The 24,775-nt window shown below is 35.1% G+C and overlaps 1 protein-coding gene across 1 annotated transcript in view; it reads left to right on the top strand.

Moving 5' to 3' along the window:
- ADGB (androglobin) overlaps positions 1-24,775 on the top strand; it is a 159,239-nt gene that overhangs the window by 53,193 nt on the left and 81,271 nt on the right. Inside the window, exons 8-13 of the mRNA XM_059941038.1 lie at positions 8,088-8,335; positions 9,661-9,662; positions 12,488-12,626; positions 16,455-16,549; positions 21,533-21,707; positions 24,634-24,724. Of these exons, the coding sequence (XP_059797021.1) occupies positions 8,088-8,335; positions 9,661-9,662; positions 12,488-12,626; positions 16,455-16,549; positions 21,533-21,707; positions 24,634-24,724 (750 nt within the window). The remainder of the gene's footprint in view (positions 1-8,087; positions 8,336-9,660; positions 9,663-12,487; positions 12,627-16,454; positions 16,550-21,532; positions 21,708-24,633; positions 24,725-24,775) is intronic.

The following is a 24,775-nucleotide window of genomic DNA, read 5'->3' as shown; positions in this document are numbered from 1 at the left end:
TTACTTGGTTGGATATGTCATAACATTTAGATATCACCAAGCTTAAATATCAGCTCCTCGGATAGGCCTTCTCAACTATCCCATCTAAATTATTTCTTTCCTGAATGATTCCATATCCCATTGTTTATTATTTTGTTTTCATCATGAAAGTTATAGCTGCCTGTTATCTTCTCTCTCTCCCTCTCTCTCTCAATCTCACTCTCTGTCTCTCTCTCTCTCAGTTGTATCCATCCACTGAGATGGTAAGATGCATGAGAATAGGGACCCTTTTTGTCTTTCTCAATGTTGAGATTTCTGTGCTTAGAGAAATGACACTGAATGGCCATTACACAGTATGTTCTCAATAAATGTTTGTTGACAGAGTAATTTCAAAAATATTTTAAAAGGCTAAACTAGAAGTGTGTAAAAGATTCTTTGGGAATCCAGAACAGGAATGTAGAGCTTAATTTCCCTAGAAAGTAATGCTTAAACTGACCTCAAAGGATTAGTTGAAATTAGTGCAGCTTATTGAGGTAGGGAAGCCAACTCAGAGAAGAAAGAATAGCCTGAAACTACAAGGGAGCAGGGTGTAGTCCCAGAAAGGCACATTTTTCTGCAGGACTAGATTATGTGCTGGGTTCTGGAGGATGGATGGGTATGGGGTGGAGAGGTATGTAGGAACCAAACAGAGAAAGTTAAGAAGTCTTCACAACAGAATGTCACTGAGGGATTTTAGACAGGAGGATGATCTTATCTTATCAGACTTGTGATTTTGGAGGATGGCTCAGATGTCAGGACTGGAACAGGGGAACTGGTTTGTGCAGTATTGCAGAAGTCTTTGCCAAGGGCTTCTACAGAGAAAGTGGTGATAGGAATGGAGAAAGGAGATTAATCCTTTGTCAGTTGCTTTGTTTGCAAATATTTTCTCCCATTCTGAGGGTTATCTTTTTGTCTTGTTTATGGTTTCCTTTGCTGTGCAAAATCTTTTAAGTTTCATTAGGTCCCATTTGCTTATTTTTGTTTTTATTTCTATTACTGTAGGAGGTGGGTCAAAAAGGATCTTGCTGTGAATTATGTCATAGAGTGTTCTGCCTATGTTTTCCTCTAAGAGTTTTATAGTGTCTGACATTACATTTAGGTCTTTAATCCATTTTGAGTTTATTTTTGTGTATGGTGTTAGGAAGGTTTCTAATTTCATTCTTTTACATGTAGCTGTCCAGTTTTCCCAGCACCACTTATTGAAGAGGGTGTCTTTTCTCCATTGTATATTGTTGCCTCCTTTGTCAAAGATAAGGTGACCATATGTGTGTGGGTTTATCTCTGGGCTTTCTATACTGTTCCATTTATCTGTATTTCTGTTTTTGTGCCAGTACCATACTGTCTTGATTACTATAGCTTTGTAGTATAGTCTGATGTCAGGGAGCCTGATTCCTCCAGCTCCATTTTTCTTTCTCAAGATTGCTTTGGCTATTCGGGGTCTTTTCTCCAAAATATACAAGCAGTTCATGCAGCTCAATATCAAAAAAACAAACAAATCCAAAAATTTGTGGAAGACCTAAATGGACATTTCTCCAAAGTAGACATACAGATTGCCAACAAACACATGAAAAGATGCCCAACATCACTAATCATTAGAGAAATGCAAATCAAAACCACAATGAGGTATCACCTCACACCAGGCAGAATGGCCATCATCAAAAAATCTACAAACGATAAATGCTGGAGAGGGTGTGGAGAAAAGGGAACCCTCTTGCACTGTTGGTGGGAATGTAAATTGATACAGCCACTATGGAGAACAGTATGGAGGTTCCTTAAAAAACTAAAAATAGAACTATCATATGACCCAGCAATCTCACTACTGGGCATATACCCTGAGAAAACCATAATTCAAAAAGACACGTGTCCCACAATATTCATTGCAGCACTATTTACAATAGTCAGGTTTGGAAGCAACCTAAATGTCCATCAACAGATGAATGGATAAAGAAGTTGTGGCACATCTATACAATGGAATATTACTCAGCCATAAAAAGGAACGAAATTGAGTTATTTGTAATAAAGTGGATGGACCTGCAGTCTGTCATACAGAGTGAAGTAAGTCAGAAAGAGAAAAACAAATACTGTATGCCAACACATATATATGGAAAACGGTACTGATGAACCTAGTGGCAGGGCAGGACTAATGATGCAGATGTAGAGAACGGACTTGAGGACATGGGGGCGGAAGGGGAAGCTAGGGAGAAGTGAGAGCATTGACATATATACACTACCAAATGTAAAATAGATAGCCAGTGGGAAGCTGCCACATAGCACAGGGAGATCAGCCCTGCGCTTTGTGACCACCTAGAGGGGTGGGATAGGGAGGGTGGGAGGGAGACGCGAGAGGGAGGGGATATGGGAATATATGTATATGTATAGCTGATTCACTTTGTTGTACAGCAGAAACTAACACAACATTGTAAAGCAATTATACTCCAATAAAGATATTTTTAAAAAGTAAAAGAATGGAGAAAGTGTTGTCAATTGCAGTAGGAGGAGGTCGGATCTAAGGGACGTACTTTTTATTTGATGAGAGTTTCATGGAGAGAGACTTGGTCATTCTCAGTTTTCTAACTTGACTGAAAAGTAGAAGATGGTGGCAGGATGTTTTTATTGATTGATTGGTTTGTTTTTGATTTCTTTTCTATAAATTTATTTATTTTATTTATTTATTTTTGGCTGTGTTGGGTCTTTGTTGTGCTGCGCGGGCCTCTCATTGCAGTGGCTTCTCTTGTTGTGGAGCACAGGCTCTAGGCACATGGGCTTCAGTAGTTGTGGCATGGGGGCTCAGTAGTTGTGGCTCACAGGCTCTAGAGCGCAGGCTCAGGAGTTGTGGTGCATGGGCTTAGTTGCTCCACGGCATGTGGGTCTTCTTGCACCAGGTCTTGAACCCGTGTCCCCTGCATTGGCAGGCGGATTCTTAACCACTGCACCACCAGAGTAGTCTGAGTTGTTTGTTTTTGGATAGATGTCTATTAGGTGGTTGTACACAACCTCTTCTCTTCTGGAGAGAGGTTTGAGCTGGAGCTAATGATTTGAGGGTTACATAAAAGTACAGGTGAACCTAAAATATGGTTGTGCTTATTAACTCACTGAGGAAAGGCTATAGGCTATCAAGAGCATATTGAGGAGAACTCTGGGGAAGCAGCCCTAATTGGTCAGCAGTGAGCAGAGGAAAGGGAGTGTTCAAAGGAGTCCGCAAGTGATTTCTATAATAATAGAAACTAGAAAAGAATGATGTTGTAGAAGCCTCAGGAAAGAGTTTAGAGAAAGTAAAAATATTGTTAAATTCCACAGAGAAGTAACATAGAGACCATTTATCTAAATGATAATATATAGGAAAGTGCCTGGCACTTAACAGATGCTCAAATACATATTCTTTCCCTGTCATGTGTGTGACATGCCTCTCTCCTCTGCCAGACTGAGTGAGCCTTGAGACTAGGGCCATGTGTTTGGTCTCTTTGTTTATTTTGGTTTCTTTGTTTCTTTGCTTGTTTATTTATTTTTATTGAGATGTAATTGACATATAACAATATATTTGTTTCAGGTGTACAACATAATAATTCGATATTTGTATATATTGAGAAATGTTCAACACAAATCTAGTTAACACCCAGCACCACACATGGCTATCATTTTTTTTCTGTGGCAAGAACTTTTAAGACCTACTCTCTTAGCAACTTTCAAATATAAAGTACAGTATTGTTAACTACAGTCACCATGCTGTGCATTACCACCCCATGACTCATTTATTGTATAACTGGAAATTTGTACCTTTTGAACACCTTCACTATTTTGCCCAAATCCGACCCCTTGCCTCTGGCAACCACTAATCTGTTCTCTATATCAGTGAGTTCATTTTTGTTTGTTTTGCTGTTTGTTTTTAGATTCGATATATAAGTGAGATCATACAATATTTGTCTTTCTCTCTCTGACTTATTTCACTTAGTATAATGTCCTCGAAGTCCATCCACATTGTTGCAAATGGCAAGATTTCCTTCATTTTTTATGTCTGAACAATATTTCATTGTGTATATGAATACCACACTTTCTTTATTCATTCATCCATCCATAGACACATATGTTGATTCTATGTCTTGGCTATTGTAAATAATACTGCAATGAACATTGGAGTGCATCTGTTTTTTTGAGTTAGTGTTTTCATTTCCTATGGATAAATACCCAGAAGTGGAATTGTGGGATTATACAATAGTTCCATTTTTAAGTTTTTGAAGAAACTCCATGCTGGCTGCACCAATTTACATTCCCACCAACAGTGAATGAAAGTGCCCTTTTCTCCACATCCTTGCCAACACTTGTCATTTCTTGTCTTTTTGATGATAGCCATTACAACAGGTGTGAGGTGATAACTCATTGTGGTTTTGATTTACATTTACCTGATGATTAGTGATGTTTAGCACGTTTCATTGTACCTGTTGGCCATCTGTATATGTTCTTTGGAAATATGTCTATTCAGATCCTCTGCCCATTTATTAATTGGATAGTCATTTTATTGAGTTAAATTAGTTCTTTTTATATTTTGGATATAAACTCTTTATTAGATATATAATTTGCAAATATTTTCTTCCATTCAGTAGGATATCTTTTCATTTTGTTGTAGGTTTGTTTTGGTTTTTTTTTTTTTTGCAGAAGCTTTTTAGTTTGATATAGTCCACCTGTTTATTTTTACTTTTGTTGTCTTTGCTTTTGGTGTCAAGTCCAAAAAATTATCACCAAGACTGATGTCAAGGAGCTTAACATCTATGCTTTCTTCTAGGAGTTTTATGGTTTCAGATCTCACTTTTAAGCCTTTAATCCATTTGGAGTTAATTTTTGTGTATAGTATAACATAATGGTCAAGTTTTATTCTTTTGCATGTGACTGTCCAGTTTTCTCAGCATCATTTATTGAAGAGAATGTACTTTTCCCCATTATATTCTTGGCTCCTTTGTCATAAATTAATTGACCATATATGCATGGGTTTATTTCTGGCTTCTCTATTCTATTCCATTGATCTATGTGCCTGCTTTTATGCCAATATCATCCTCTTTTGACTACTATGGCTTTGTATTACAGTTTGAAATCAGGAAGTGTGATGCCTCCAGCTTTGTTCTTCTTTCTCAAGATTACTTGGGCTAATCAGGATCTTTTGTGGTTCCATACAAATTTTAGGATTGTTTATTCTACTTCTGTGAAAAATATCATTGGAATTTTGATAGGGATTGCATTGAATCTATAGATTGCTTTGGGTAGTATGGACATTTTAACAATATTAATTCTTCCAATCTATAAGCCCTGTATATCTTTCATTTATTTGTGTCTTCTTTAATTTCTCTCATTAATATCATAGTTTTCAGTGTACAGGTCTTTCACCTCCTTGAGTTTATTCCTAGGTCTTTTTGCTGCAGTTGTATATGAGATTGTTTCCCTAATTTCTCTTTTAGATAGTTCATTATTAGTGCATAGAATGCAAAAGATTTTTGTATATTGATTTTGTATCCTGCAACTATACTGAATTTGTTTATTCTAACAGCTTTTGGGTGGCGTTTCTTAGGGTTTTCTATATATAATATTATATCATCTGCAAATATGACTGTTTTACTTCTTCCTTCCTGATTTAAAAGCCTTTTATTACCTTTTCTTGCCTTATTGCTCTGGCTAGACTTCCAATACTGTGCTGAATAAAAGTGGTGAGAGTGGGCATCCTTATCTTGTTCCTGATCTTAGAGAAAAGCTTTCAGCTTTTCACCATTAAGTATGATGTTAACTGTGGGCATGTCATATACGTCTTTTATTATATTGAGGTATGTTCCCTCTAACCCCATTTTGTTGAGCATTTTTATCATAAATTGATGTTGAATTTGTCAAATGGTTTTCTGCATCTATTGAGATGACCATATGATTTTTATCCTTCATTTTTTTTACTGTGATGTATTACACTGATTGATTTCTGCATGTTGAATCATTCTTGCACCCCAGGAATAAATCTCACTTGATCATGGTGTATGATCCTTTTAATGTATTGTTGAATTCTGTTTGCTAACATTCTGTTGTGAATTTTTTGCCTCTATGTTCATCAGGGATTTTGATCTGTAGTTCTCTTTTCTTGTGATATCCTTGTCTGATTTTGATATCAGGGTAATGCTGGCCTTGTTAAATGAGTTTAGACGTTTTCCTCTGTCTTCTATTTTTTGAATGAATTTGAGAAGTATTGGTATTAATTCTTCTTTAAATGTTTGGTAGAATTCACCAGTGAAGCTCTCTGATTCTGGACTTTTCATTGTTGGGAGGTTTTTGATTACTAGTAATCAGTCCGTTCAGATTTTCTATTTCTTTGTCTTGGTAAATCATATGTTTTTAGGAATTTATCCATTTCTTGTAGGTTGTCCAATTTGTTTTGTATATTTGTTTATAGTAGTCTCTTACGATCCTTTGTATTTTGTGGTATTAATTACAATGTGTCTGTTTCATTTCTGATTTTCTTTATTTGAGTCTTCTCTCTTTTTTTGTTGGTGAGTCTAAAGGTTTGTCAATTTTGTTTATCTTTTCAAAAAACCAGTTCTTAATTTCTTTGATCTTTTCTATTGTCTTTTTAGTCTCTCTCATTTATTTCCACTCTAATATTTGTTATTACCTTCCTTCTACTAACTTTAGGCTTCATTTGTTCTTTTTTTTTTCTATTTCTTTGAGGTGTAAAGTTAGGTAGTTTATTTGAGATCATATTTCTTGATGTAGACATGTATTGCTACGAACTCTCACAGAGCTACTTCTTAGAACTATCTTTGCTTTGTTGTATTTGTTTTGTTGTCGTTGTATCTGTTGTATTTTTGTTATGTTGTACTTCCATTTTTATTTATCGCAAAGCATTTTTTTGATTTCTTCTTTGATCCATTGGTTGGTTAGTAGCATATAGTTTAATCTACATTTAATCTAATAGCTGTGAATTTCCCAGTTTTCTTCTTGTAATTAATTTCTAGTTTCATACAGTTGTGGTTGGAAAAGATGCATGGTATGATTTCAGTCTTCTTGAACTCATTAAGAGTTGTTTTGTGACTTAACATATGATCTATCCTGGAGAATGTTCCATGTACATTTGAGAAAAATGTGTATTCTGTTGCTTTTGGGTGGAATGTTCTATATGTGTCTAAGTCCATCCTATTTAATGTGTCATTCAAGGCCAATGTTTTCTTTTTTTTTTTTGGCCATGCCACGTGACATGTGGGATCTTAGTTCCCTGACCAGGGATCAAACTCACTCCCCCCGCAGTGCAAGCACAGAGTATTAACCACTGGACCGCCAGGGAAGTCCCAAGGCCAATGTTTTCTCATTGATTTTCTGTCTGGATGATCTATTCATTGGTGAAAGTGGGATATTAGTCTCCTACTGGGTGCTCTTCTATGGGTGAGTCCTGGGATGGGTGAGTCCGTGAGAGCCCTTTAAGAAGTCTTTCTGAGTTTGCTATAGCCTTGTGGGCCTCATTGATGCAAGCCCTGCTGGCTTTCAAAACTAGATGTTTTGGGAGCTTGTCTCTGATCTGCAGGTCTTAAAAGTTGGGGTGCCATTATGTGGGGTTCAAACCCTTCACTCTTCAGGGAAAAGCTTAGGGATGTGAGCTCCCTCCAAACTGTGTGTGCCCACACTGTGTGAGGTTTATGGCAAGACCATGTCTCAGCCTCTCCTAGCCACTTCAGTATGGTTTTTTTTCTCATTTGCCAGATATGAAGGAATTCCTCAGCTAGTTTTTTTATTATTTTCAGAGGAAATTGTTCTGTATGTAGCTGTAGATTTGTTGTGTCCATAGGAAGAGGTGAGTTCAAAATCTTCCTACATCACCATCTTTAACTGGAACTCTGTGTTTGGTCTCCTTGCATCAGCAAAGCCCACCACAGAGTAGGCACTCAATCAAAGCTTGTTGAATAAATAAGCACATAATGGTGTTTTTAACTAACATGTGAAGTAACTATTGTAATTGGTTTTTTGAAATAGCAAGTTGATTTTTTTCTGTCGGTAATTTCTTGATGTGGAATAAAAAACTTAATTTGGAAATTAATGTTGTTTTTTTACCTAAGCCCAGGATATATGGACAAAGTTTGGGAGCTCTTGAGAGAAATATTGCCCGAGTTTAAGCTGTCAGATGAGTCCAGCTCTGAAAGCAAAATAACAGACATAGATGCCAAATTGAAAGAACAAGGGAAAGACATGAAGGATGGGAAAGAAGTGAAAGATGGCAAAGAAATGAAAGATGGCAAGGAATTCAAACCTGAAGGTTCAGCAACAACACTAAAATTACCTGAGAAAAGTGACAGAGTTTTAAAGGGTAAGACATTTTATATCATGATGTTATTCAATATGGGTATTATATATAAACACTTTATAGTTTAGTCATTGCTTAATTTAATGATTATTTATTGTCATTATATTTATTAAGTGTTGTGAAAACAGTCATGTAATTAAGGTCCTTTCTTTCCAAGATATTAGAACTTGCAATGGTGTTTACCATATGTTAATTATTCTACTATATTTTGCTCTCCTTAAAAATCAAAGGCAATTATATATTTTGATGATACTAAATTAATATATTATTAATATAGAAAAACACATTAAGTTTTCAATTTCCCTTAAACACATCTTTCTTATATGTTATTTGTAGAGTGGAATGGACCAGAATACCAAAGGAGAAATGTTGTCCTGTTTTCCTTTTCAGGAAGTGTGAAATGGACATAGATTAGATTATGATTTGCAGGTTATTGTAAGGTGAAAGTTAAAATCTGGGAAAAAAATTTTCGAGTTATTTTACAAAGTGTAGGAGCATTTCTTCTTAGGTGGGAAATATATTTAATCATTATTTATTTTATGTTTTCTAAAATATTTCATATAGCCATACATATGAACAATAATGCTTGTATAGTAGAGTTAAATATACTAGAAAATACTCAGCTTTTTGTGTACTGTGATAGCATCTATAATGATCTTTCAAATGTTTATGTTTTATAAGATATTGATATTTTGTCCTTATCTAGATCTTATCAACCAGCATTTCCAACTATATACTGCCCAGAAATAATTACTGTAAATGTTCCTCAAAAATATACAAAAAAATTGTGTGTGTGATATCTGCCTATCATCAGTGCCGTTTAAAATGATCTAATGTGCATTAGTTTATAAAAGAAAGCAAAAAAAAAGCCAGATTAAATTTGTTTTACCCAGTGTGTCCTAAATTAATTTGAACCTGGAATCCCTTTCTCATGTATCACAAGTTAACTTCTGTCTATCCATCCCTCCATTTTACAATCCATTCAACATACTACTTGCTGAGAATATCAGTAAGTGTTCCAAGAATTAGTGATAACTTGATGAACAAAATCAGGTGTGGAACTCACTTCCTAGAGCTAAGGACTAGTGAGTGGGACTAACATTAATTTTAAAAATCATAAATACATACTAATACATGAGTCTTGAAGGGAAATACAGGAAACTTTAGGAGTTCATATGAAAGACCTAGTCTGGGGCATCAAGGAAGAATTCCCTAAGGAATTTTGAGCTGTGTTTGCAAAGATGATAGGAATAGCTGGAGGAAGATTAAGGACTGAGAAGGGAAGAGCATTCTAGGTAGAGGAGACAGCAGATATAAATATTATGAAGAAGTAGCAGGAATGACAATGATTTGGAAGACCTGGTAGAAGATATGTTTAGCTGGAGGAGAGGATGTGTGGAATAAAGTGGCTTAAGAAGAGCCTGGAGAAGTAGATAGGATAGCGATCATGTCAAATCCTCCAGGTCATGTTAAGATGATTGATCTTTACCAAGGAGCAATTGACGGCTAATGAAGTTTAGGGTTGAGTCATGATCTATTTCACGTTTTCAAAAGGATATTCTGGTTCTCTGAGAAGAAAATAATTTGGTGTGCACGTGGGGGTGGAGAGTCAGTGACATGAGTGGACATAGAAAAAACAATTTGGAGACCTTTGCATCAGCTCAGGTCAGAGACAATAGTAGCTTGGCATAGGGTAATAGGACAGTCATAGTGGAGAGGCAGATAAAGTAAATGATTGAGAGATATTTAAAATGTAAAAAATGGCAGAATGTGGCAAAGATGATGTGCAGAATTCTGACTTCCAAAACTGGATAGATGGTAGTACCTTTTATTGAGAGGGATAATGCCAAAAGAGGAACGGCTTTATGAGGAGAGATCACAGAATGACTCAGAACATATTGAATTTGATGTGCCTTTAAGAAATCAAGTGTACTTTCATGTCAGGAGTTCCAGGCTGGTGATATATTTTTGGGAATCATTGACAAATTCATGCCAAATTAAACAATGAATGATATTCCCAAGGAGATGGCATAAAGTGAGAAGACTAAGAAGCTTAAGACTCAGCCTTAAAGAAGCTAAATATCTGAGAACTGGGTACAAAATAATGAGCTGGCAAAAGAGGTTAAAGGATGACCAGAGAAACAGGAAGAAGACCAGCAGAGCATGTTGCTACTGAAGTCAAAGGAAAAGAGTGTTTTAAGAATCAGGGAGATTGTGTCAAGTAGTGTTGAGAGTTGAAATATGAGGACAATTCAAGTTTCTCTGCTGGATTTTGTGATATGGAGGTCACTGGGCACTGGCAAGTGATGGGAGTGGAAGACACATTGGAGAGGTTAAGAAATAAGTGGGAAGTAAAATAATGTATAAACACCCCTGTTAGAAGTTTGTCTGTGAAGAACAGGAGAGCGACAAAGTAGAAGCTGACAGGGAATGTGAGGGATCCGTGAAAGATATTTAAATTTTTACCTGATGAAGAAGTACTTTTAAGTGATTGCGAAGATGCAGTTGACATGACAGCCGTAGTGTAGGTTTCCAGAGAGCCCAGGTGAAGGGATTGGACCAAACCAGGGAGCAAATTCTCCTCCATCCTAACGGGTGGGCACAGGGCATGGGAGAGGACAGATGCACATGTCAGTGGATGAATGGGTTTGATAGGGAGAAGCTGAGGGTTTCTGACTAAAGGCTTCTATTCTCTACGAGCTGAGAGTGAGGTGGAGGTGGAGATGGAGGTTCTCGTTGTTATTTAAAATAGATGTGGCAGAAGCTTACAGAACTAGAGGAAGGCCATGTCCAGTAGGACTCAGCTGCTACTTTTATTTAGAGGGGTTGGCCAGATGGGTGAAATGAGGTGACAGAGGAGCAACAGATTTACTCATGGTATTGGCAAAAACACATTTTGATAAACATTTTTGCATACTTTCCAAATTTCTATGTGAAAAGTGTGTTTTTCTATTTATAATTTTTATTATATACTATATTATTTTAAATTATGAATTCTGAATAGGCATTTAAAGGCTTTTAAAATCCCAATTTAAAATCATACATGAAGTCATATATTATTACCTATAATTAGTTTTAAGTCAAATATTTATAGAAAAGGCACAAAATAAAACTCTGATAATCTATTTTTTATACTTGTTTCCCAATAAAGTATCTCATCCTACACTTAAAGTTATAGTTATCTTTGCCTTTGTATCTAACATAGATGTTAAATCTACTATAAAAGCTATGAGATAGATTTACTTTAGAAGCTAAGAAACAGTACAAGTTGTTAATGTTATAGTTTTTATTTATGCAAATTTAAAAAAAAAAAACCTGATCAATGGTGATTACAAGTTTAGCAAATGATGAACGAATGAATGGCAGAAATTTGAAATTTCTGTTTTAGAATTGGAAGGGATTTATTAGGAAATAAAAAAGCTTAGGGGTTTTTTTTTCAGTTGAAGGAGAACATGTTTCATAGAAATGTAAATGTGAATGGAAATTCAAATGGTGGATGGTTCTGGGTACTGGGTTTTACTACACACAACCTGTGGACAATCAGATGTTGGTTTGTGGACGTTGGTTGGTGGCCAGTTTCCACCAGAAGAGATTCTGGAGGCAGAAAGCTGTGTTTCTTGAAATGCAAGCCCCAAGTAAAGAAGATCTTTTTCTTTTTTTAATTATTTATTATTATTTTTTTGGCTGCAGTCTCCAATATCCTTTCTTTTTTTTTTAATTATTTATTTATTTTTTTTTTGGCAAGAAGATCTAAGAGGGCTCCACATTTAGGACTCAATTTTAAGTACTTTCTTTGCTGTTTTTTTTTTTTTTTTTCTTTTTTAAATGAGAAAATCAGCCTGACACCAAGATTTTATATGAATAAATTATATTTAACTGATCATCTACATTTAACATAAAATTATGTGTAGTCAATAATAAATAATGCTGCATGTCTTTCACAATACATGTCAATTTTCAAAGTTTTCTTTTGCTTTATTTTGATGTTACTAATTTGAGGTGAGTAGTACTTGGGGAAATTTATGGCTATTGTTTTACACTTAAATAAGTTAAATACTACTATTTAACTTTCTTTTCAACACAATGACTTAATAAGCAACATACATTGAGGTTTTGTAGTTAAAAGATTTATTACCTTTTTTTAATATGTTGGAGAAAGCCAATGCAAAAGACCTTGGAAAGAAGAGGAGTAAAGATGGAGAGAAGGAAAAAGAAAAGGAAAAATTCAAATGGTCTCTTCATGGTTCAAGGCCCTCATCAGACGTACAATATTCTCTACAGTCTCTGTCAGATTGTAAGTTCTCAGTCTCCTAGAATAATAATTATTGTACTTATTTCCTAAAATGCTGGAAAACATTGGAGCATAGAAACGTATTTCCTGTTTAGACATGTCTAAATAAGGTTTTCAAGGTTGCCCATAATTGTTAGGCCCTCAGATGGTTATACATAACAGAGCAAGATCCTACATATGAGACAGTGTTATCCAAGTTCTTATGATACAACAGTCACAGAAGTGTTTACATGAAGGAGGATATATAATACTAATAAAAATATATATTATATGTTAGTACACATAACATTTTTATTATAAAATATATAAATATATTTATATAAATATATAATTATAAATTAATATGTATTAATATATGTCCTCCTCTGTGTAAATTATATATATATGTTGATATATAAAATATATATTTTAAACTTTATAGTCCTAACATTGGGTCATCTATCTTGGTGCTTCCAGAGTGTATATCATAATTCTCAGTTCATCCTTCTTTACATGAAAATGTGTCCATTTACCTCCAGCACTATGCTTTATCTAGTTTTTTTTTTTTTTCATTTTGTCTTCTTTCTTAATACATTACTGTGTTTTTTTTGTGAGAGCATTTTCATAGTTCTGGCTTTGTATTTTTACAGAAACATGTCTGGTGGTTTGGTAGAGAAAATACAAACGCTAGTCATTATATTTTTAATTTTATATAAAAAATTATTTTCTTATAGTGATGCCTTAAACCATCTTTTTTGATAGTGGATGACATAACAGTCCCAAAGTTACTGATAATTATTCATGTTTGTGAGAATGGCTAAACCTTTCTTTGAGTTTCTTTCTTTGTGAAAATGATGGTAACAATGCCTTTTTTCCTACCAAACTCATAGTTAAGTCAACCTCTAGATACAGAATGTGGTTCAAAGTTTGGGCTGTGGAGTAAAATTGCCTGGGTTCAGATCTCTGCTGCATGAAAAATATGTGTTAGAGAAGGAAAAAATTTCCCTCTACTCTCTCCAGGTTCTTCTAGCTGGTCTAAGAATTAAATTGACATGAGACAGATTAACAGAAGAAAAAGAATAATAATTATGTATGTATGAGGCCTCATAAGAAAAATGAAACCCAAGGACAGGTTAGGCAATTGAGGCTTATCTACCATCTGAGAGAAAGAAAAGGGGGTCGGGGGTTTGTGACTTCAAAAGGGAGGAAGGCAATTCACCTGGAGATTGAAAAGCAAATGTTTGGTAAACATGTTTGCTCTACCATGTAGAGGCAGTGGGACACAGAGAGGACTCTTGTCTCTAGGCCCTGCCCTACCACACTTAGCCCATATTCTTTGTAGGTATCTCTGGTGACAGTGCTCTTCCTGGACCAGGCCCTTTATCTGAATTCTTTTAGGCAGTTAAGGGGGAGGTAAAAAGAAAGAATTCCTGAGTACTCTGTTCTTAAAAAAAAAAAAAAAGCCTAAAATAATCCTCATGACAAAGAGACACATTTTAAGGTGACAAATTTTGCTCCCCTACATATACAAAGTTTACTTTTTAAATGTTAAAACATATTTTTACAAGCTTGGCATATTTCACATCTTAATCCATTTTAGAGCGATCCAGGGTTCACATCTAATTTATATATTGTGGTTCTAAAGATATTATTCTTCAATAAACATATTATCTAGTGCAGTGAAATGTAAGTGCGTGAATTTTTTTCTTTTTTAACATCTTTATTGGAGTATAATTGCTTTACAATGGTGTGTTAGTTTCTGCTTTATAACAAAGTGAATCAGTTATACATATACATATGTTCCCATATCTCTTCCCTCTTGCATCTCCCTCCTTCCCACCCTCCCTATCCCACCCCTCTAGGTGGTCACAAAGCACGGGGCTGATCTCCCTGTGCTATGCGACTGCTTCCCACTAGCTATCTATTTTACGTTTGGTAGTATATATATATCCATGCCACTCTCTCACTTTGTCACAGCTTACCCTTCCCCCTCCCCATATCCTCAAGTCCATTCTCTAGTAGGTCTGTGTCTTTATTCCCGTCTTGCCCCTAGGTTCTTCATGACCTTTATTTTCTTTTTTTCCTTAGATTCCATATATATGTGTTAGCATACGGTATTTGTTTTTCTCTTTCTGACTTACTTCACTCTGTAAGACAGACTCTAAGTCCATCCACCTCACTACAAATAACTCAGTTTCGTTTCTTTGTATGGCTGAGTAATATTCCATTGTATATATGTGCCACATCTTCTTTAGCCATTCATCTGTTGATGGACACTTAGGTTGCTTCCATGTCCTGGCTATTGTAAATAGAGCTGCAATGAACATTTTGGTACATGACTCTTTTTGAATTAAGGTTTTCTCAGGGTATATGCCCAGTAGTGGGATTGCTGGGTCATATGGCAGTTCTATTTTTAGTGTTTTGAGGAACGTCCATATTGTTCTCCATAGTGGCTTTATCAATTTACATTCCCACCAACAGTGCAAGAGGGTTCCCTTTTCTCCACACCCTCTCCAGCATTTATTGTTTGTAGATTTTTTTGATGATGGCCATTCTGACCGGTGTGAGATGATATCTCATTGTAGTTTTGACTTGCATTTCTCTAATGATTAATGATGTTGAGCATTCTTTCATGTGTTTGTTGGCAATCTGTATATCTGCTTTGGAGAAATGTCTATTTAGGTCTTCTGCCCATTTTTGGATTGGGTTGTTTGTTTTTTTGATATTGAGCTGCATGAGCTGCTTGTAACTTTTGGAAATTAATCCTTTGTCAGTTTCTTCATTTGCAAATATTTTCTCCCATTCTGAGGGTTGTCTTCTTGTCTTGTTTATGGTTTCCTTTGCTGTGCAAAAGCTTTTAAGTTTCATTAGGTCCCATTTGTTTATTTTTGTTTTTATTTCCATTTCTCTAGGAGGTGGGTCAAAAAGGATCTTGCTGTGATTTATGTCATAGTTCTGCCTATGTTTTCCTCTAAGAGTTTGATAGTGTCTGGCCTTACATTTAGGTCTTTAATCCATTTTGAGTTTATTTTTGTGTATGGTGTTAGGGAGTGTTCTAATTTCATACTTTTACATGTACCTGTCCAGTTTTCCCAGCACCACTTATTGAAGAGGCTGTCTTTTCTCCACTGTATATTCTTGCCTCCTTTATCAAAGATAAGGTGACCGTATGTGCGTGGGTTTATCTCTGGGCTTTCTATCCTGTTCCATTGATCTATATTTCTGTTTTTGTTAAGTGCGTGAATTTTAAAGGAATAAATCAAAACCTTTTAATTAAAAATAAAAACAATAGAGGAAAATAAATTCTATTATTTTGGCCAGAATCTTTAAATAGCAAAAGCATCATGAATCAAATGGGGTAATTTCAGGGATATTAAGGAACACATGAATAAATATTGATGTTCAGGAGCAAATCTACAGGCATTAAACATTCCAAACTAAGTTACCTTCTTAGTTTCCCTTCTTCATGGGAGGATTAATTTATTTATGTTTTCTTTCTACTTGAAATGACATAGAAACTCCCAGAATTCCTTAAATTCAAAATAAAGATTCTATGAAAGCTAAGTTACATTGACAGATAGCTAGAGTGAGTTTATGTAATAACTGTTTTACAATGAAGTAAAATGATTTCTTAATGAATTATATGGTACTATTGTGAAGGTAACACTGATGAGACATTCTATAAAATAGATGCACATTTGAGCTTTAACATTTATTAAATGCATGTAGAGTCATTTACCTATATTTCATCAGCAAAGGTAAGTTCATTAAGGAATTTGAACAGTCTACCACGACCTGCCAGTTCCATTTTGGCTAGAATTTCCGTGACGCAATATGTGTTTGGTTTTACAGGTTCTTCAGCAATACAGTCCCCTCAGATGGTTGTATATGCTACCTTTACACCTCTCTATTTGTTTGAAAAGAAGATCTTTGTATTAGAGAAGATGGTAAGTACTCAAGGCCAAGAAATTCAGTATAATTTATGGTGTGTGTGTGTGTACGTGTGCCCGTGTGTTTGTGTTTACTTGTAGTAGAAGGTATATCAGAATTTAATCAAAATTTCATTCCTGAATTTTAGTCTTGTTATCTCTATAATTAGGCACTTAGGTACAGGGACCTGGAACATCCAAAATTTTCTTAGATGATTACAATAGTTTTAACTACAAAAAAAAAAAAAAAAAAAAAGGATGTAGTCTCATATATTTTTATCAATTCCTTTCATTGTAAACAAAAGGCATCAAATTATATATTTCAGTGAGAAGTGTGTAAGTCATTCCTAAATAATAATAAATCATCTTTCTATAAACAGGTCATACACATATTCTTAACCCAAGGCAACTTAAATAAATGCATATTGAGGGCTAGTAAACCACTGCTATGAGCTCATTGTATCTTAAAGTAATACACACAAAAATGCTAATTGCTTTTTTCTTATAAATCTAACAACTTATAGAAAACTTAGAAAATATGGACAAAGGTAATAAAATTAAACTATTCATAGTATAAATACCTAGTCATAGACACTATTAACATTTTGGCATATACACTTTGACTTTTTTTCTTGTCTGCATATTTTCTATGTGTACATGTGTATAAATTTTTTTACACAGGGGAATTCTATTTTACTTTCTGTTTAGAAACCAGCTTTTTCACTTGACGCTGTATCATTAACATTTTCCCATGACGTGAAATATTTGACAACATAATATTTAATAGTTACACGGGATGCATTGGTTTGCCATAATTTTTTAAGTTATCTTTTGTTCTGGGACATAAAAATCATTTTTCTCCTTCCCTTTTAAAGAATAAAGTCAGATTACTCTTCAGTCTACTTAGAAAACAACCTATTGTATTTGTATTGATTCCTAACACTTTGGGGAACTTTTAGACATCCAACATTGTATTGCTAGAATTCTATATGTTCTGAAATCACTACATCAAAGTATAAGAAGACGGTGATATAATTATTTGGTTAGTTAGAAATAGCTGAGTATTAAAAATTGAATGGAAATTTGGTTGAAATGTTTACATTGTTTCAATTGTATGATTATTGCACTTTACTATGTGCATTACATTTATCTTCTGGATGATTTGCCCAAGGGGCATATAGTGTTACCATTCCTTCTTCTTCCTTTCCTTCCTTTCCTTCCTTCCTTCCTTCCTTCCCTCCTTCCTCCTCCTCCTGCTCCTCCTCCTTCTTTCTCTTTAGATAGAAACCATTCCTTCCTGCGAAAATCTGTAATATACCAAGGGTAATATTGTCAAAACAATAGAATGTAATGTGCCATTATGAATGTAGAGAAAGGGGCAGTGTCTCTGTTTTTAATTCAAAGTTATTTACCTTTAGCCATGGTTAAATCCTAGTGTGCTTCCCAGGCTTCCAAGCCTTCCGAGTTAGGATTTGAGCTGGCTATGTCAGCCCTGATTTTTTTTTAATCTCCTTACCCAGCCTTGGCCTAGGTGTTGTCTTAGATATTCCAGTAGTCTAACACCATGGACTACAAAAGACCATGAGCCATGCTTTATGGAGTGTCCTGGCCTCATGTATGGGAAGTACTTAAACACTTTTTAAAACCAAAAAATATAAAGATAGAATTTACATCTTCATTACACAAAGAAGGTGCGAAATAATCCACTCGAACTTTTTGCTGTCCTACTGAAAAACTAACCTGTAAACACAAAATTTTTAATTGAAAAGACAAAGAAACTCTCATGTTTATTCATTAATTCAACAGATGTTTATTAATTATCTATTATGTCCTAAACAATGAGCTGGGATCTGAGGACACCATGATGAACATGATTAATAAGGACGCTCCCCACAAAGTTAAGAGTCAATGAGAAAGGCAGATGAGCAACGACAGTAATAAAGTTAGAAGACTCGCATAACAGAGGGCGCCTGGAACATGGTAGATGTAGCATTCAAATAAAATAAAGTTGAATGAGTGACCAAATAAATAAATTAATGAAGGAGTGGAAAAATGAGTATTGGACACATAGCAGAAACACATCTTTCTCTCTAGTGGGTGACTAGGGAAGTCTTCCCAAAGGGGGAAAAAAAAATGTTTAAGCAGTGGCTTTAAGATGTTAGCCTGGAAAACAGGAAAAAGTGTGCTTGAAGCAGAGGGAAGCTTATGTGGGAAAGTCTGAAGGTGAAGGAGAACCCACTGGGTTCGAGGGACTGCTAGAGGTTGAACAGATTGCAAAGGGAGAAGTCTTAGAGGCAGCTTGACATGTGGGAGGGAGCCAGGATGTGCAGAGTATTATAAATCCTCCTTTTGGGGGTTGAAATGACTTAAAGGGCCCAGAGTTTCAGAAATGAGCCCAGTGTCTATAACAGTAATGAGATGAACTTCAAGGCTGTAATGAATTGACTACAACGTTACAGTCTTCTGCTGATTCTTTTACATTAGTTATTAGGATGAACACATTCTCCTGGTAAAAATCAGAATGTAAAGATGATATAATATTTTCAAGCTGAATCTACAGAAAACAAGTTCTGTTTTAGTGGAATTTTGTTAAATGGAGTACATTGCAAAAAATTCTAACCCCAAAAACAATGAGACCAGGCTGTAAAAATAAAGTCAATACTTTTCCTTTATTTAAAGAATTGGTAAAGAATGCAAGAATAAAAAAAAAAAAAAAAAAAAAACTTTGGAAGAAACAAAGTGTTAAGAATTACCCCACATTATCCCCCATTCTCTTGCTCCTGGGTCTTCTAAATGGTTTTAGTTTTATTTAAATGGGTGAGCTGGGAGTTCTAAAAAAGCCTCCCCTATCTGCTCAAAACCCTACTTTCAGAATGTCTGAGGTGGGATGGGGTAAGGGAGTGAAAGGGTTTTATGGGCAAGGAAACTTCTAATTTGTCTTACATAATGAATTATTCAAAAATATTTCTTGAAGGCCTATTCAGTATTTCACTAGAATGTTTCACTATTCTAAATTTCTCTCTGTCCCTAATTCTAATCTAAGGAAATTTGCGACCCTTGAACAAAGTTTCTCAATATCGAACTATAACTATTATTAATAGCATTACTTTATGTCATTCAGAAGTATTGTGTAGTATGTTGGAAATACAACAAAGTATGAGAAACTGGCTTACATACCTTACATCAAGCTAGTACTTTTGTGGATTATTCAAACAATACAATAGGTGAAAATACCATACTTAATTATTTGATACAATATCTTACATTTTCTAAATGCCTTAAATAGTTTTATTTTCTGATGCTCTGCAGCTCAAAAAAGAAAGCAAACAGACTACAATTGTGGTTGCAATTGTAAGAAGGAGTTGAGATACATAGACCAAATTTTTGAACGGTAAACTATCTGGGAATTATTCAACTTATAAATACTACTTTAGATATTATTTAAATGTAAATTTTACAGTAATGTATTTTTATTACTATACCGAGACGTTAACTTAGTGAATAACAGCAATATATTCTTCCATAAATTCTTATTGGAAAGGGTTCCTTACAGGTGTTGGGAAACTTCTAAAATTTGACAGAGCTAAAGTTATACAAAAAAGGTTTAGCCTTTATAACATCTAGGAAAAAAAATTTTTAAGCCACTCTAAGGCATAATTCCAGGGGTTTCTGAATTTTTTCAGTGAATTGTTAACATTCACAGATGGGATAAAGGGGATGTGACATTTTCCTCTCCTTTAAATTAGGCCTTTTTAAAAAAAAAAAAAATTGAAGTGCTTTCCTCTTTATTTCCCATATTTATAATGCTTTTAAATGGCTCTACTGGACTTAATAATGCACTGTTAACTCTTTCTTACAATTATTAATTATTACAATCATAATTAATCTCTGGATTCAGGAAGAACTGTTCTAGCTCATGGATACCCCCGCCTATTTTGTGCCTCAACTATAGACTGAGCTATAGTTTGAACTATAGAAAAACAGCCACAACAGCAAGGCATGTTGTAGCTGAGGCGATAATTTAGAATAGGCTAATAGGTGGGTTTCTGATCCCAATTTAAATGACTGCTTTATAAATTTACATTTTCAAACATTGCTATTTGCATAGAAATCAATGATGCAAAATCACTAGGAAGAAAAATAGTTACTGGCAAAACTGACTTTAAGGTAGTTAATATTTTATTTTACTTTAAATGTTTCAACATTTAGACCGTGAACATGAGAATTTGACTACAGTGTACATTACTTTAACTTTCACATACTTTTTGATTACTTATGGTATATTTCAGCCATCAGTCAGTAACTGAATTTCTACTTAAATCTTACTCTGAATTGTTCCAAAGCCAAGTGGCTTCAGGAGATCTGAACCGTCGAATACGGAAAGCATCTGCCTGGGAAATGACTTGATCTGGCAGGACACAGAGGAGCCTCTACCCTCTGTCCTTCTGTGAATGCCTCCATTGTCAGGCGTGATCATGAGGATTTTGTGTGTGGGGGGAGCCTGAGGACATAAACTGTAGACAAGGCAACCGCTTACTCTCATGGACCTGACGCGCTAAAGGCAGTGGGTTTATTTTGAACACTATGTAGCAATTGCTGGTGCTTAAAAAACAAACTAACAAAGACTTTACATGTTAAGTACTGCATCAAAGCTTTAACCTATAAAAATAGTAGCTGATTAATTTTGGACCAAAACTGATGTACTAAGACTTCTGCAATCTCAGAGAATCTTAAACTCTTAGAACTGAAAAGTGGCTTCTCGTTCTAGTCTCTCATTTTGTAACTAAGGAAAGGGGGCCCCAGATAACTTAAAAGATGGAAAGAAATACAAAGAGTAATAGTGCTCATGTTAAGGAATGTAGAAATACGGGTGGTTATTTTTTTTCTTATTACCACTATGTCTCTCTAGTGGTGACAGTATTTTTATAATGACGAAAAGTATTATCTTAAGTGCATGAAGCAAATACAAGAATCCTTTTAAATCTGCCTTCCACCTTTTAGGCTGATTCTGCTGAGAAGCTTAGGGAATATGGGCTTTCCCACCTCTGTAGCCATCCTGTGCTGGTGACAAGAACTAGGTCTTGCCCCCTTATAGCACCACCAAAACTACCTCCTATACCTCCGTGGAAACTCCTTCGTCAAAAAAAAGAAACTGTTATAACAGATGAAGCTCAAGGTATGAATCATATTGTCTGAAAATCTTATTAACATTTCTCTCTATGAAGTTCTAATAGTTTCATTTGTAATGAGATACATATCAAGGCAAACAACCCAACATTACAGTTAAAACCTTCATTTAATTTTATGTCCGAATTTTGTCTTTAATCCGAATTTAATCTTTAAAGGATTAATTCTGCACATCTCAGATGCCAAGCAGTTTGGTTTTCATGTCTAAACTGGTCAGATATATAAAGGCCATTCTTTGGGTGACGGCATTGTGATTATAACTGTGATAGAAAAGTGGTTTGTAGTAAATAATATAGAAGGTTAAGCAGCATATATGTTAGGCCACTGGTGTGAATTTCTAACATGGGCATCATTCTACAGTGCCCTGTAGGACATAATCTTTGAATTGACCGATTTCTGTTTGGAACTCCTATAGGAATAGGACTTTTACCCTGGGCTGGTTCCCGTGTCAGTGTTGTCATGTAGCCACAGTGAATGGCAGTTGTGCTCAGAAATACACAGGTTCACACAGGCTGAGAATGGGGCAGGGAGGCTGTTCCCACCTTGTTCTTATTCTCACCTTTTGTTTCTAAATTCTTCATAATCCATGTCTAATTCTTCGCTCCTTCAATCATTTTCTCTACAAGTCTTCATTTTTACTGCTTTTACCATGAGCACCACGTTTGAATGGAAGAGAGACCAAGATGGCGAGAGAAGAAATGAGCGAGACCATAAATGAAAAATCATAAGGAGAGGGGATTAGAAAAGAAAAACTAATAATTAAAAAATTATGGCTTAGAAGAATAACTTGTTTATGTTAATTCAACATAAACATATGGCCTTTCCATAGCTAATTTATACTTGCGATTTTTAATGAAGGGTGATAGAGAATTGTGGTGCTATGGTTTACATATGTATATGTGTGTATATGTGTATATATATTTCCCATTCCGAAAAGTTTAAATTATCTTTGTTCAAAAACAGCTTTTTTTGTTATCTTTTTTGTGTTCATTTCCTTGCTTTCGCGTTTTCTTCCTTTGTCTTTTCCAATACCTCAGTATCTTCTAATTGTATTCATCCAGTAACAGGTCATCACATTCTAGAAGTTGTTGCATTAGGGTTCACAGGCCTGTCCTTGAATGAACAATGAAGACAAAGCCACGATGAACATACCTGGTGCCAGTTTACTAAAGGCATCCCCGAGAAGCATATAAATAAGCTTTAAGTGGCTGGGCTTATGAACCATGTCTTGTACCCTTATTGATGGTGCTTGCTGTGGCTTCTGCTACCAATTCAAGTGTTGCTTATCCTTCAGTGCAGGGGAAACATATCTCAGTCACAGGGTAATACGTAAGTCTCGTTGGTACTCAGGATCCTAAAACCACAGTAGCCACAGAGATTGGAGTATTTACCTGTTCCTTGCCTCCTACTTCCAACCGTAATTTACATGTTTTTAAGATATAAATAACAACTGTTAACCATGTAATTTTCCTCACATTTTCTTTCTGCCTACGTTTATACAACAAGTACAGCTGGTGGCAAAGATTTTCTAGCACAACATGTTTTATCCTGGCCAGAAAAGAACAAAGATTAAAGAAATATCTGGTTTAGATATACAGGAGAAATGGTCAGTTCATCTTTTTTTTTTTTAATTAGACTTGTCTGCCTCTCTCCCTCCTGCTTGATTATTTCAGTTATTTCCTTACATTCTTTGAGTTCCTGCAACAGGCTGTTTGTGCCACCAAAGTGCCAACTGTTGCTTTGGATTCCAAGAACTTTCCAGTTTCCTCCCTCCCTCCTTCCCTTCCCTCCTTCCTTCCTATCTTCTTCTGTCTTTCCAACCAAAGATCAGCATTCACATGATGCTTGAAAGAAAATCTTTTACCACTGAATGCTATATTTTAGTTAAATGCATAGAGCCACACAACCATTCTTCATTCAGAACATCAGGAATAGCTGAATGAAAGGAAAAATACTGGACATTCAGCTACTTCCTGGTTTTGATATTGACTGTTGTGTAATTCTGTATAATTTGATAGCTCCATTGTAAGCTGGGAAAGAAAACCTATGGATTGATGGGATTCCATAACTGCAGTGTCCTGCTTTGAGGCTCACCACATCATTGCCTTTCTTCTCTCTATTGGATTTAATATTTTAAGTGAAATTAACAGGAAACACAGAGAGAGAGAGAGAGAGAGAGGGAGAGAGAGAGATCAATATAGAGGTTATCACAGAACAAGCACAGAGAAGTCACGTGCACTGTGTTATAGTCTCACTTCTCTTCGTCCTGTGGTCATCCTTTCCACTGCTATAGGAGCTTATTTAAAATAATTATGCCTAATGTTTAATTTCAATGTTCACCGTGTTAGTGCATGGGTTGTGTGCTATATCCATTGAGAATTTACTTCTATGTCAGCTTCAGACATCTTTAGGAATACCCACAACATTTTTCTTGACTACTGCTTTCTTTTCTACCTATGACCCTTACTTTGTTACATTTTCTGTTCTTCCACTATCTCCATGTATTAGTCCACATTTTTTTCATGTCCTGAGCAATTGTGTTGTAGAGGTTAACTAAAAGAACACATTTTTAGTAAAAGAGTTTTATAGAAAGTCTTTTGTGTACTTGAAATAGCAGCAAATGCCAAATAATAACTCCAGAAGACATTGCTGACTTTCTCCCTTGAGACTTCATTGTTTCACGTTGTAAATCTGGAAAGCAACTGAGAAATAGACTAAAGAAATCTCATATTGGTAGGATCTATAAAGTCCTTTTTAATATAAAACTTTATGTATCATAGTACATTTCTATTTAACTCTATTGAAATTTGCTGGGTAAATAGTTAATCTAATCAGTACTGCATTAAATGTCAAATTTTACATATAATCTTGAAAGATTTTTTAAAAAGTACATCACACTACCTTTTTCTTTTTAGAATTAGTAATAAAGAAGCCTGACCAGTTTCTTGAGATTTCAAGTCCGTTTTTGAATTATAGAATGACTGCATTTACAATTCCAACAGAAACGTAAGTATAGAACATTCTTTCCCATGAATTCATCTTGTTAACAGATGAAGC

Source organism: Balaenoptera ricei, chromosome 12, assembly GCF_028023285.1.
Source record: "Balaenoptera ricei isolate mBalRic1 chromosome 12, mBalRic1.hap2, whole genome shotgun sequence".
NCBI lineage: Eukaryota > Metazoa > Chordata > Mammalia > Artiodactyla > Balaenopteridae > Balaenoptera > Balaenoptera ricei.
The sequence above is the reverse complement of the archived record's forward strand: the minus strand, read 5'-3'. Positions and strand labels throughout refer to the sequence as shown.